A 15,568-nucleotide genomic window follows, 5' to 3' on the forward strand; every position below is an offset into this window, starting at 1 on the left:
CTGCTCCAAGGGTTCTCCAATTTGACGCTGATTTTGAGGTGCAGGGATGGGGTGGGGTAGAGGGTACAGGAAAAAATAGGAAGTTCTATGGCAAACATAGAAGTCTGTTTTGCCAGCAGAGCTGCAACTTTGGATATAGCCCCAGAAATCCTGGTGTTCATTTTCTTGAGCAATCTCAGCAGCAAAATTGATTGTTTCCACTGGTTCCTGAGCCCTTAATTCCAAGGAAGCCACAACTCTTTCAGGAATCTTGGTACCCTAGATGTTAGTGCAGCATTCAAGTGTAAAGGGAAGTGGAGGTTCCCTTTGAAAGTGAATTGGAGATGGAGAAGCTTCTTGTCATATTCCTGGTGACCTCATTGGTGCCCTGAAGCTCAGAATGGGTCAAGCTTATTCAGTTTGCTTGTTTTAGGGGAACCCATTCCACCTCAATCCTAGGGAAGCTCAGATGTCATTACTATCCTTTCGTCTAAGTTATTTTCTGTTTCCCCCTGTGTTGCTACTTTAAGGCAAAAGGAACCAACTGGACTTAATGGGCTTCAAATATGTATCAGACATGAAACTACAAATGCCAACTGTTGTAATGGCTCCAGTGTAAAATCCAGTTTAGAACATTTAATTTCGTCGGACTGGTCATGTTGTGCGGATGCCTGATTATCATCTTCCAAAGCAACTACTCTATTCCGAACTTAAAAATGGAAAGCGTAATGCTGGTGGTCAACAAAAGAGGTTTAAAGACTGTCTCAAGGCAAATCTAAAAAAATGTAGTATAAACACAGACAACTGGGAAACACTGGCCTGCGGGCACTCCAGTTGGAGAGAGTCTTTACCAAAGGTGCCATGGACTTTGAAGACACTCGGACTCAGAAATGTGCTAAGAGGAAGCCATGCTTGGCAAATCCACACCGTGATCAACTCCTGCCCAGGAACCATTGTCCCCACTATGGAAGGACGTGTGGTTCCAGAATTGGCCTCCACAGTCCCTTACGGACTCTTTGTTAAAACCGTGTTTATGGAAGACAATCTTACTCGGCTACGAGTGATCGCCAAAGAAGAAGAAGAAGAAGAAGAAGAACTCTTGTCCATTTTGTTGTGTTTAAGATATGCTGTCAGCCGTCCCAAGGTCTTTGGATAGTAGAAGGGGAATAGAAAAATAAATAAATTTGCTTATTTCCTGAGTACACACAGTGGAATTCTGTTTACATTGGTGAACATTTATTTGCCAACTTTTGTAGTGGTTTTTCTTTGATCGTACACTGTTTGTTTCGGATTGTAATCAAAGTTTTCCCACATTGTTTTTTTCTAAATTAATTGGTTGATTATTCTAATGCCTGCCACTGTCTAATTAACATCATGTTAGCATATAAATATAATGGGGAAAGGCTTCTTGCAAGCTTAAAAATTTTAAATCCAAAGAAGTACTACTGGGGGGGGGGAATGTTCATGTTGAAGAGGCTAAAAAGTTTTCCCATCTCGTTTCCTATTAACGTTTAAGGAACACATTTTAAATTTGTCCCATAGGTGCGTTTTGGTACAGTCTAATTCATGGTTTCAGTTTCAGAAGTGTAAGGTTAAGGTGGGTGAGAGTTAGACTGTTCCCATCTTTAATTAGGGAAGTTTATTGTTCCCCATTGGAAATATTCAAAAGTTTAAGTCTGCTATATTTTTTCAGTTCCGAAATGTTGCATCACATTCCTTCCCTCTGTTCATAAAGGGCACAAATGATGTTATATCTCATGCACCAAGCCACCAGTGTTCCTGTTGCTGGAGATTGAATGGTGTGGTAATGCCAAGGCAGATGCCATGGTGCACAGGACTTCGGTGTAGTCAAAGGGTCCACGTCAGGATGCCTTTGCCATTCCCTTGAGTTTTCATCGACAGTTTCTAGGGTTTGGACACTGCTTTGTGAGTCTGAATTTTGAGAAACAGTTTGAAAAGCTAGTCAAGTAGTGTATCCATAGCAGTGACCAGAGGAGGAATGACTGCTGAGAGGAGTGCAGAGAGAAGAAACACCATGGTGCATTTGCAGCAACACAACTGGACACCTTCTTCCCCACCTGCAACAAAACATGTCTCTTCCTCATCAGTCTCTACAGCTACAGCAGGAGCTGCAAACTTCCAGCAGTCTGACTGCAATGGAGTACTACTCCTCCCTTGTCTCATGAGACAGACAGATGCCAACCAACAAAGAACTAGACATTTAATTTGTCCAAACCTTGGTTATGCATATTTTATTTTATCTTATCCCAGGGATAACTGCCCTCCAAATGGTACTGAACTACAACTCCCATCATTCCTTTCCATTACCTATGCTGGTTGGGGTTGATGGGAATCCAACATCACCTAGAGTGCATCACATTGGCTAGCCTTGATTTAGCTTTACAGATAATAGCTGTGCCCATAATGATGTATGTAGTTGCAACAGGATAGTGAACTTTACCTTCAGAAGGGACAGGATGCATTAAGGCAGCCTTTCTCAGCCTTGGGTTCCCAGATGTTTTTGGCCTACAACTCCCATCATCCCTGACCACGGGTCCTGCTACCTAGGGATGATGGGAGTTGTAGGCCAAAAACATCTGGGGACCCAAGGTTGAGAACCACTGCATTAAGGGAACATGGAATCTCTTGGCCTTTTCTCAGCTTTGTAACATAGTTCAGAGGTTTGCAATGTAACATAATCACCAGAAGCCTACTCTCAAGACAGCTTTGTAAATCTGAAGATCTCTCCCCCCAACCTCCGTTCCTGTTCTAGTCCCTAGATTTTATATTCATGATATGCTTTCTAAGTTAAGAAGATAAAATGTCACTAGCATTTAAAATGAAACATGTTGGAATAGACATATTTCTCAACGTTTGCTTAAATTTTAATAGCAAAATGCTGTGAAACACATTCCACAATCTTGGCTACAGGATTCATTATGCCTTAACTGCTTATTTAGATCAACAAGATTTTGCCGTTAGGTGTTTTGAAATATTGAGCTGCATGAACCATATTTACTGGGTCACCATGAACATTAAGCTACACTAATTGCATTGGAAAACCTGCCTAGTTTTGCAGCAGCAACATATGCTTCAAAATTGCCTTAAGCAGGGATTTTTTCCCCTTCTTAACTTATGAAAGTTTCATAATATTTTTTTCATCTACTAAACCATGTGAATGCATTATTTCACTAAAGAGCAGGAAAAAATGCTTCATAGAGAAAATATAGAAAAATAACTCATACAAGGGATTAGTGCATACAATTTCCTTTTATGGCACCCTGTTTAACAGCGTGCCACTCTTTTCCTTATTAAATCTAAAGGCTACATTTTCATATATATTTGCGGGTGTGTATAATTTTTTTTTAAAATTACTGGTTTTTAGAAAGGACTGTTGCATACTGAGCATTTTCAGTCATTTAAAAGAAAATAAAAAGATGCAGCAGGCAAAACGAACATGAAATAAAATTCACCCTACTGCAAGTATCTTGTGTTCCATAGGCATGGCTGCATTTGTCTGTTGCATCTGAAACAACAGAGCATTGTGGCACCTTAAAGACTAACAAACAGATTGTGTTAAACCTTTTATGAGCCAGAGCCTGTGCTGTATTCACAGTACCTCTTGTCTATGCCACCTGTTGGTGATGGTTGTATGTATGAAATCTGCTGACTTAGAGCATTGTGTCTCGTTTGCCTAGGACTGGGCAGGCGGCAGCAGCCTCCATTTTTGTGTTTCAGATGCCGCTAGTCTCTTGTGAGGCAATACCCAGGCCCTGCCTTCTCAAGCTTTGAGGCAGCTTTGTCTTTCTACTTTGTTTGGACTAGCCATCTTAAGCAGTATTCCCTTCCTTCCTTGTCCCCCCCCCTCCTAGTTCTCCGCCTTCCATGGTTGACAATAGAAGTTAGATATTGTGACCAGACAGCCTCCATGTCTTCCTGTAAATGAGTCCACTGAATTCTATTCTCTGTGGAGACAACACTGTGCATTCTTTAGACAATTTTAAATACTTATTGATAAACAGTTAATGTAAATACAATTGAATCATATAACCTGGTTAAGAACCCATTCTTCTGTCCCCAGATAATCTATATTGTACACTTTGGACTTTGAATCATATATCTTAAGATTTTTGCGAACATGTTCACTTGGTTTTTATTGCTGTTGTATATTCTTCGGTTCTTTTTCTTTATAAATTGTCACAATAAATATATCTGACAGGCACTCTTTTCTTTAAAAGTTTAAAGCACCCTTCTTGAAACCAGAGGGACAAAGACCTGCTTTATTTGAGAATTTTTCCAGAATTCATAAAAAGCACCTGATGCTGTTCCAGAAGTCACATTCCTTGATTTTGCCTTTAAGATTTCAAGGGTAGGTGTAATGCAAAAATCGTCACAAATATGTTGATTGAAACACCATTTCTTTTCTTCTCACCTCCCCAGCACTTCAGGGAGCACCTTGACAAACTTTTTGCAAAAGGAATTGGAATGTTGGATATAGCTTTAATTGAAGCTTTCAACATGCTCAGTGATGTAAGTTACTGCTTTTTGCTAAGTTTTGTTGTTATTGGCCTTTATAAGTTTTGTATTTTGTTTCAGTTGTCGCCTGCTGAGGCTGGGGTGTTGTTTGGGGTTTTTTGTTGTTGTGGGAAGTTGTGGCTGCTGGGTTCTTGGGTTTTTTGTATCTTTATTACAGATCTTGTGATTTATGTGGAAACTGTTCAGTTTTGTGCATTTTTTATGTTTTACTTATTGTTTACAACTACTTTTCTTATATTGTAGTTTTGTATTTTTTTCATGTTGTAAGCTACCTTGAGCATGGTTTGAACTGTGCAAACACACACACACACACACACACACACACGTATGTATGTATCTTTGTATGAAATTTTTTAAATAATGATTTCCTCCTTCATTCTTAACAGATACAGATTAGTATCAAAAGACACTGTGCTATATTTTAACAGTGATAATTTAGGTACTGTAATTTTCTTTTTATCCAACAGCATGTGGTATGTAAATCTATTCTTCAGAATTACAGGTTGGCACATTCTCATGCTTAAATGTGTTATTCTTATGTTAGTCTACCGAGTCTTGCTTTTCAGACTGGTTCATAAGCTATAGCAATTAAGCTTGACTAATTTTCACTTATAATTTCTTGTATTTTAGTATAACTTAGCTTGCTAAAGAGCTAGTAGTTGTTGGTACAAATGATTTTGAAAGTTGTGATCGTAACTATGTCCAAACTCTCCCCAACATTTGATAAATTCAACTCCCATAGGTTTCTGCAGGACTACAGAAGTGCTTGTTTCAGCAGTCAGTGTCTGCTATATCATGTGACAACTGCAATTATCTCTTTTGGGGATAAATGTGATCTTTGCCGTGATTCTCTTTTTTTTTTTTTAAGTCTTAACCAATTAAATAAAATTCTGTGACATTTCAAAGACTGTTAATCACAACCAAGAGCTACAAATGTCAGGATGCATCGAAATTCTCACTGGTAACTGATGAATCACTGAGTTAATTGTAGTTCATTATAAGGCTCTTGTCATTGTTATTATTATGGAAAAGACTTTCATCACTCCTTCTATTCAATAAAAACTAAAAAGAAGTTCTAGACACATATGAGGAGATATTACTCATCAAAGCATTTACATTTAATCACCTGCTTTAAAAAGAGAATACTGTAGCTTATTCTGTGGAATATGATAGATTCAGACAGAATAAAGCAATGTTTTAAAATAAATAGATGAAGACAGCCCACCTCTAAAGTATTTTAATACACCATTATTATTATTTTTACATACTGTCCTTGATTTAGTTCAGGAAGAACAACAGGTGCCTTTAGACATGGGAAATGTCCCTTTTCAAAAAGGGGTTTCTACTTTTATTAGACATGGGCCCTGATTTGGCTGGTTTTGTCTTGGCAAGTTGCCATTGATCGTCACATTTGACCATTATTTAGTGGTTGCCAAGTTATAACCCCAGAGGTAGTCCCAGAAGTGAAAGAGAATGCAGGTGCGATTTCCCCCACCCTCTCCCCCAATCACCCCATTTTCAGCAAGGCAGACTTAGTGTTTCCTATCATAGTAGGTGGAATCCAAGGCTCAGTAACAGCACTGAGGGAGGAGTCTTCTGCTTTGTTGTTAAAGAAACAAACACAGCCTCCTGTTACTTACTGGCATCTATGCCATTACCCCATTACTGTGTTGCTACATTTGCTGCACAGTCATTGATATAATCTCTTTCTAGATGGGGTGATCTGGGCACTACGAGAACACCTATTAAAACTGCCTTCCTTACGAAGGGAGGTTGGTTTAACTGGAAAAAGATTTGACTTGCAGTTCAGATCCTGGCTCAAAGACTGTGTATCTACATTGACATAAGAATGCTAGATTAATTCATGCCCCAGTTTCTAATAAGAGCATGCAGAATTACAAATAACATAATTACTTGGTGCAAGGGAAACATTATGGTGGAACCTAGGTTTCTGTACTTCGTTGGTGGCTAAACAATTGGTGGAATCAGGATGGGACAGAAAATTTACAGGGTGCCTGAGAAGATGAGGGAGTTTTATCTGCTTTGAAAAATCTATAGATTTAGTTTGTGTTTGGGATTGGGTGTAGGTGTGAGTCCATGGGGAAGTAGCGGGTAGGAGTCCAAGAAGATAAATACCCTAAATTGAAAAAAGAGTCATGAGTAAAATGAGAGTTGTATTTTCCCCTCGCCATTGTGATTGTCAATCCCATTTACCTTAACATTAAAAAAAAACATGCCAAAATTGTGGCATATTTCCTGCAAATTTATTTGATTCAGGAAGGTGTACATTTATAGCCCTGATGTAGTACTAAATTCCATAAGGGTTTCATCGGCAGCCTGCTTTTTTTTTTTTTTTTTTTTTTTTGAGGGAACAAACAGGAAAGTGACAGCTATAGCACTGGATGCTTTTCAGTAAAGCATATGCACACTGGAATTATGAGCATGGTTTTCTTACAGCAAATACTAGGTATTCCAGAACTCAATGAGTATTTGTTTGCTTGTTTCCCAGTTCAATCATACAGGACAAGGGAGTATTTGCAGTCAAGCCATAATGCTGATTACGGATGGTGCTGTGGACACTTACGATGCCATTTTTGAAAAGTATAATTGGCCAGATAGGAAGGTAAGTCCATTATATATTGTATGTGTGAAGCAATATATCTGATGATGACAAGCTCTCAAATACAGATGTTCTCTACCAGTGGGACCTTGACCAACAGAGTTGTGCTCTAAGGCAGATATTTGTCAACCAAAAAGCAGAGCAAATAATATCAGGTAAGCTTCGATCTGGATTAAAAATGACCAGGAGTAATTTTTTGTGTGCTTGCAGGCTTCTCAAGAGCATTTGGTTGGCCATTGTGGGAACAGAATGCTGGACTATATGGGCCTTTGGCCTGATCTAGCAGGGCTCTTCTTATCTAATTATATGTGTGTTTGTTGCATTTTAAAAACCCAACCAGACTTAGAACAGGCAGCCTTATTTTCTTTTCATGGGTCATTTCCTGTGTAAATGCATCTTCTCCTAGCTGTTGTTTTTTAAAAAATGGTGTTGAGAAACATACTACATATTTATGGAAGGATGCATGGGACAGGAAAGAGTGTGGCTTTGAGATTTGGGGATAACTTTAAAGAAATGTGCTTGACATTTCGTTTGGTAGAGCTAGGTCCTGGTTGCCTTTATGGACCAGCCTCCACTTACTTTAATTGGGGAGTAGGAGAAATGAAGAGTGGAAACAATGCAACAATTTGTAATACTAGAATTCAACAATGGCAACTCATCACCTGTAGTTGCATTTCAAAGGCTCACTTAGCATTCCATGCTAATAACTTGGGAGCACCTCAGGGACCCCTAATTTTGCACATGCTGAACATACTTATAAATCTGCTGCTAGGTTTGCATGACTATTTTACTTTTTTTAAAAAGGAATAGTTTTACCATTTGTGGGGCAGCTCAGTGACAGCATAAGATACTCAATTAGGGTGTATTTAGTAATCTGTCTGCTTTAGAACATTCCCATTTACTTTCCTAAACTTTGGGGTAAAATGGCATAGAAATTGTGACACAGCTAGAGTATAATTTCACAGCTTTAAACAACAGTGAAATTATACTCTAGCTGTGTATCTCTGATTTTTGAGAAAGACAGCCAGACCTAGTAAAGTTGAAATTAAGGTGTGAGTATCTGCTAATTGTCTGGGATTGACTCTGGAATTAATTTCTTCTGATGATTTAATAGAAAATCACCCTTGCCATTCACGAAATAAAAAATGCAAAATGAGCTGCTGTGAAAAGAATTATAATGGTTAGTAATTGCATTTATGCTGCATGATGAGGCAGGATGTACTTTGTCAGTAGTTGCCTTTTAAAAACATTTTTTTTTTGAGATAATAATAATTCCATTTATGAATTGCTTCCTATAACACATCTTGAAATGATTTAACAACAAAAACATACATAAAGCAATTTCATATATAAAACCAGCTTCAAATCAGATAAAGACTAGGATTAAAATAATTTAAAAGGCTTATTTATAAAGGAAGGTATTCAATAGGTGGTAAAAGGCAAAGAGACATGCTGCCTGTCTGATATGTAAAGGGATGGAGTTCTGACAGTTTGATAAGTGCTGCCAGGCTAAAGGCCCAAATCCTGCACCAATACAGATGGATCTCTTGCTGAGATGGTATCTGCATGAGGCTCTCTCCTGCAAAGTACAGGGCTTGTTTGGTTAAATAAGGGATGAGACCATCTCATAGGTATCCTGGTCCCAAGAGCTTTGTACACAAGTACCAGCACATAGAACTTAAGTGAGATACACATCCAAATCCTGTGGAGAAAAGGACTTCCACCCAAGGCCTGCTTATGTTTTTGAACATTTCTATTCAGGAGTATTGCTGCGTTGGTATGAGGTAAGGGGTAGGCAAGGCAATATCTTAAATGCATGAGTTTGAGTCAGAAACAACAGTACATGTTTTGAGTTTCGCAGTTGAAAGTTGGCTGGGCTTGTAGAACTGACTAGAAATTAGAAATCTAAGGTCATTCCTGTTGGAAGATGATGGTTTGGGATTGCAGAATGTGAGCTGGCTGAACTGCTCTCCTGGAATCTAGTTGGACTTTCTGGCAGTAGCTGTGGAAGAGCACACTTTAGTGCCCTGAAGCCTGTGAAAATTAGGACCAACATACACGTAATTGTGTCGGGGTCAGCTTGTTAAGGCTTCCTGCCATGTGCACACAGTATGTGTTTGTGGCCCATAGTGAATCCAGGCTAGATTTGTAATCTCAAAAAAAGGATTCAGCACTGGAGATCTGAACTTCTCTGGGCTTTGTGCATGCATTTTGGCCTTTATTTTTTGCTCCCCTTTTGTCCTTTCCAGCTGGAAGCAGGAAGATGTCTGAAAGGAAGCAGTCTTTGATACACAATCTTAGATATAAAATAACCAGAGCCAAGGTTTGCATACAAAGGTGCCCTGAATCATTCATATCTCATTCAAAACATTAAAAATGGTAAATATTCTTATACAACGGTACACTGAATTATATCACACATTAAACATTACATGGGTGGAAACGAAACCTCAGTTGGTTAAATATTTTTATTGCTTTTTATTGCTTTTATTGCTTTTTATTGATTTAAGGGGAGCAGCTGCCCTTCCCTGCCCCCCTTAGCTACGTCCAAGAACTATTATAAACAGAGTATAAAATATATATATGCAAAGGTACCCCAAATTTTATCTCACACAAAACCATTAAAAACAGTAAAATTTCACATGTAAAGGTATCCTGAATTGTACCCTGTTGCCCCTAATAATTGTATACCTCATGATAACTTAGTTCAAAGTAGATGTGGTAGATGAAATATGAAAATATCATTTGCCTTGTGTATTTGGGATTTCTTCCCTTAATATTATGTGATGTTAATGGTATAAAAACACCTTATTTGCATGGTATGGCAGCAGTAGCATCTCCATACATATGAAAGACAGTGTAGATAATCAAAGCTGACACATTTCTTCACTTGACACTGATGCTGTTGGCAGCTATTCATTTTGTCATTAAAACCTTTATAAAAGATGTGAAGGGAAGCAGCCTTATTGGCTAGTCTCCGCTGGAGTACATGATGCACATGTCACAATCACTTTATGGCTCAAACTATACAGTCTATTTATACAGTTGCCACTGCTGCTTCCTAAACTATAGCTCTAGCACCAATCGGGAAACCAGTCACCAACGCCTAGGAAGTTGATGCTACACCTAGGTATGACTCATGTGAAGGCAGTTATGAGGCTAATGCTCCTGTCTGTTAAGTGTAACTTCTGCAGCATGGAGGAGGTCTCACTGCAACTCAGAAGTCTGACCTTTTATGGTTTTAGGTTTCATGGATAACCCACACAAGTAGAAACAAAGATGTTTAGTTTTATAAAATACTCATGAGTAAAGCACCATACAAGTGCAAGCTGAGGCAACTATAAAATGCCACATTTCAGTGAACAAACTGTAACCCTGCAGAGTACCTGTAGAGAGCTTCTAAAAAGTAAAAAGGGTAGCATATGGCTCTCCTCCTCACTTTCCACAAGGGTAAAATAATGTTTAAGAACATTAACATCCATTTGGCAAAATGGATAGCTGGACCACAACATAACTGCAGTGACCATTTATCTGTTTCCTCTAGACTGCCATCTACAAGGAGATTAAAACATTCCCTAGAATGTTAACCAACCCTGTGTAGCTTAGCAATATGCTGATGCTACACACACGGAACATTAGGAACGGCAAATTGCTGTCATCCCGGTGTTATTAAATTGATTTTCTTTTCTTAAGAAAGGGTCAGAATATTTCAAAGGTCAGTGTGTACTATGTGTTGAATCATGAGGTGTCTCGTGAACAAAAGGAAGGATTCAGACACCTTCTAGGGCATTGTAACCTGAAACAGGATGATTATCTCCCCTTTGAGAGCTTTTGTGCTGTTATGATTTTGTAGTGAAACGGTATATAGTTTTCCGAATTGGGGATGTGAGAGGGAAATTAGATCCGTAGGTAAAGTGCATATTTGGCATGTAGAACTTCCAGCTTCCTTTCCTGCATCTCTGATTAAAGGATCTCAAGTAGGAGAATGGTGGCTATGATCCTGATACTTCTGCTGCTTCTCAAAGTGTGGCAAAGTTGTTATTGTCTTGTTTTTTTAAAAAAAATAATGCTGACATAACATAAATGTCTGCTGACTCATGTCTGCTATGGCGAGCCCCCATCCCAATACAAGCCATTTCTCCAAGTCACAAAGATATTTGGTGGGAATTTCCATCCTACCTACTCTGCATGCACTGGGCATCAAAAGCACGAAATCTTAAGCACAGTCTACACTTCTTCCACTGTGAGAAGCTGCTAAAAGCCTTCCCAGCCTGTTGTGTGAGGCCATACATACACAGTAATGTTCTGGATTTTTTCCTGGTTTGGGGGCCCTTTTAGAGAATAATTGTCATGTTATGTACATGTGTATACTATAGGCATCCCCTGGGTATTTTTTTGAAAAAATAATAATCTGGGTGGGTGGACCCATTTTGGCTTCAGTGTGGTCAGCATGGAGCCATCTGAGTTCAGCATTAGAGAAGGAGGAGGAGGAGGAGAAGCCTTGTGGGCAATGGGGAATCATCAGACATTAACAAGTACAAATAGAGGATCAGAATTCTGAGTAATCTTCATTATGACCCCTAATATTTGGGACTGATATTAACACTATTTGTCTTAGCTATGAGAAGGATGGGTGTTTATTAAATTAGTTATTAACATTAGTAGACTTAATTGTTTGTTTCCCAGTGTGGTGTAGTGGTTAAGAGCGGTAGACTTGTTATCTGGGGAACCGGGTTCGCGTCTCCACTCCTCCACATGCAGCTGCTGGGTGACCTTGGGCTAGTCACACTTCTTTGAAGTCTCTCAGCCCCACTCACCTCACAGAGTGTTTGTTGTGGGGGGGGGGGAAGGGAAAGGAGAATGTTAGCCACTTTGAGACTCCTTCAGGTAGTGAAAAGCGGGATATCAAATCCAAACTCTTCTTCTTCTTCTTCTTCTTCTTCTTCTTCTTCTTCTTCTTCTTCTTCTTCTTCCCATGCCCACAAGAAAACAAGTCCTACAGCATATACAGTTCTGTGCAAAGGTTTTAAATACTGGAGTTATTTTCAGCACTATGACATAACCATCTCTACAGCTCTTACTTTAATTGGTTGTATAAAAAGTTGAGGTGACTTATACATCAGAGTAAATACATTCTGTTTTTATGGGGAAACATTGGAGCACTGACTTCCGTTAAGCTTTAATCTAAATAGCTGAGGTTTCCCTTAAGAGCAATCAAGGAATCTTTTCTGGTTTATAACATGGAAGATGAGTTGAATTTATGGCTGGATGCTCCACAGTGTCTTTGTTTCGTGGTGTTTCTTCCTTGGGGATTCATATCTTGAAAATAGACCTCAGAATCATGAATCACTTGGGACTCATTAATGGAGAACATATCTCACTGCACTGTAATTTTTCATTGTATAATTCACCATCTGTTGTTTGACATGCTGCTAAAAAATTAGAAGCAATCATGAGTACCTCAATAATAGTAGAAATGTGAAGTTGTTCTGTGTTATGATTTCATAAAATAGGCCGACTCCACAACTGAGCTAACAAAAGACCATTCTAATTTTTATTTTATTTTTTTCTTTTAAATAGCTCTTCTGCTGAAGATTTGTTATTTTATACATTTTATCTTGATTTTTTGTTAATTACCTGCCTACATTCTATTTCTAGAATGAAAAATCATTAGTGTTAGAAGATACCTTAGAGGCCATCTAGTTACAGACACACACACAGAGAGAACACTGCTTAAAACAGAGTCTATTTTGCAGCCATGGTACCCCTGACATATGGCTGTTCAGTATCTGCTTAAATATATTCAGTGAAGGAGAACGCCTCCCTCCCCCACCTCCCAAGGCTGTCTATAACAAGGTCAGGGAGCTCTTTGGAAATTTCTCCTAAAGCTATGTCCAAATTTGCTTTCTTGCAATTTCCACCCACTGGCTCTAGTCCTACCCTTTGGATCAGCAGAGAGCAACCCAAAGATTTAGCATCTGTTTCCTTTGCCAGTGGTGGATTTTGGGCTCTCAAATTTTAGCAGGGGCCCATGGGGGGACACATAGGGGGAGAACAGGCATAAGAGAAGCTCTCCAGACATTTAACCAGTTCTTCATCAATGCAAACAAGTTGTCTTTTCCATCAGAACTACAGTCTTGCACTGATACAGCAGAGAAGGTTTGGTATGCCCAGCAAGGGCTATGGAATTATCCAGTCCAAGGACCAGCTGAAAAAACAATCCCACATTGAGAAATGGGAACCATATGATCTGTCACAGAGATCGCTACTTTTATATAATAGTGGGAAGGAACTTTGGATAGTCAGGAGGCATAACTTATTGTCCTTCTGAGTTCTTAGAAGTTGCCTTCGCCACTCTTTGAATGCATTTTGATTCGTGCAACTTTCTGTAAGGTGCTGGACACCAGGGGCAGGAACATGGTCTGATGGAGGTTTGGTGGAGGAAGTATTCAGGGTTTGGATGTGGATCCAAGTAATACTGTTTCCAGGAACATGATCATGAACATTAAATGGCATCCGGGAACTTTAGTCAACTCTTTTTTTTTTAAATGGTGAATTTAAACAAATAATAATGTGTGCAGCAAAGCAACCAATCAAGTGATGGATTACGTGTTAATCTTCCTTGCCCAGGAACAGCTCTGTGTTATCTTTTATGCCCACCTTAACTGAAAAAGAAATGTTCCTTTTCCTCTCTCTTTTTTTTGGAAAGCAAACGCCTGTGTTTAATTACCTTAAAACCGACTATTGTGCGGAACCAGATATATTTTTAAATATGCTTGCTAATTTCATTTCATAAGAAAAGCATACTGTGGAACAAAAAGAAAGCGATGAAGTCTATTCATTTTTTTAAATTCTTCTGTGAGAACTATCTGCAAAAAGAGAAGCAGTTAATCATTTCTTTAAGTAAATGTGCACGCAAGCTAAATTGTACCAGCTGAAACATCTGTGACAGAAACAAGTGGATTACTATAAACATTTCCTGGAGATTTGAATGATTTTGCTTTGATCAAGTTCACACCCCTATTTTTATGTTCACTTCCCATGAAAATTCATATCTGTGTCTGAGGAAGAGAACAGAATATGATCATGTGTTTTAATTTAGATCGCATACAAAACTTATGCACATGAAAGGGCTGAGCCATGGCTGCACAAGCAGTCTTATTTCTGGTTCTGCCAAGATGCTTGCTTGTGGCCCACAGACATGGAAAAGTTACTTATGGGGGCACTTCTCCTGAAGTCACTTTAGTGATGAGGCATCCATGACAGCACAACAGCACCACATGCCATAGAAGCCTTGAGTGACTATTCTGATTTATCTGTAATTGGTACCCCTAAGGCACAGTAGCAAAGCAGCAAGACCATGTGGCACTGGCAGGTATAGCATCAAAAAGATTAGGCAGTGAGCAGCAGACATGGCACACAAGATAGCAAGGCTGACTGGCAGTTGAAGCTCTATAGATAGGTCCTGTTGAGCAACTTACTCCGTAGCAGGATGGAGATGAACTGAGACGTTGTGAGCCTTTTCCTGCAGTCTGCTCCTTAGCATTTGATACCGTCGACCAAGGTATGCTTCTGGAGAAGTTTGGGGAGCTGGTGCTTGGAGACACCTACCTCCAAGTTCTGCTCCTACCTCCAGAGCTATTTCTAGAAAGCTGCTGTTCAGCACCAGGGAACTGTCCTGTGGTTTCCCACGGGCTTCCATCTTGTCCCCCCATGCTTAATCTATATGAAGCCTCTGAGAGCTGTCATCAGGAGATTTGGAGTGAGGTGTCATTACTAATGCAGTTAACACTCAGCTCCATCTCTGTGTTCCATCTGAATTGGGAGAGGCAGTTGAGGTGCTAGACCAGTGTTTGGAGATGGTGATTGCCTGGATGTAGGCCAATAAGCTGAAGATGAATCCTTAAAAGGCAGGGGTGTTATGTGTTCTAAATTCTTAAGTCTGGAAGGAGGAAGACAGCTTGTCCTAGACTCCCCTGGAAGGAGCAGGTTGCTGGATTGGCAGTAGTTGTGGATCCAACATTGTTGCTGGAGGTTCAAGTGGCCATGATGACTCGAAATGCCCAGTTCCAGCTGTTCACCACCTACAGCCCCTTTTGGACAGAGATAACTTGGCTATGGTTCTTCATAGTCTGGTAATTTCCAGAGTGGATTGTTCCAATGCGCTCTACTTGGAGTTGCCCTGTAAGATGACTCATAAACAACTGTAGCAGCCAGATTGCTGGCTGAGGTTCCATTCAGAACTCATATAACACATTTTAAAACAGCTGCACTGCTTATGCTGGTGAAAAAAAGCTGCTACTGCCCTCCTGTCTCTGATTCTGTTGCTCCACCAGTACGTGACTTTGCATGTGATCAATTAATGTACAATTTTGAAGTTCCAAGTGTATGGAAAGGTTTATTGTTTTCCTCCTGTGCCTTGAACCCAGCAGC

General features: G+C 39.5%; 1 protein-coding gene across 1 annotated transcript in view; it reads left to right on the forward strand.

Annotated features, from left to right (window-relative positions):
* Positions 1 to 15,568, forward strand: part of CACNA2D3 (calcium voltage-gated channel auxiliary subunit alpha2delta 3) — a 487,051-nt gene that overhangs the window by 240,371 nt on the left and 231,112 nt on the right. The window contains exons 10-11 of the mRNA XM_033140932.1: positions 4,420 to 4,509; positions 7,025 to 7,138. Coding sequence (XP_032996823.1) covers positions 4,420 to 4,509; positions 7,025 to 7,138 — 204 coding nt within the window. The remainder of the gene's footprint in view (positions 1 to 4,419; positions 4,510 to 7,024; positions 7,139 to 15,568) is intronic.

This window comes from Lacerta agilis, chromosome 2, assembly GCF_009819535.1.
Source record: "Lacerta agilis isolate rLacAgi1 chromosome 2, rLacAgi1.pri, whole genome shotgun sequence".
NCBI lineage: Eukaryota > Metazoa > Chordata > Lepidosauria > Squamata > Lacertidae > Lacerta > Lacerta agilis.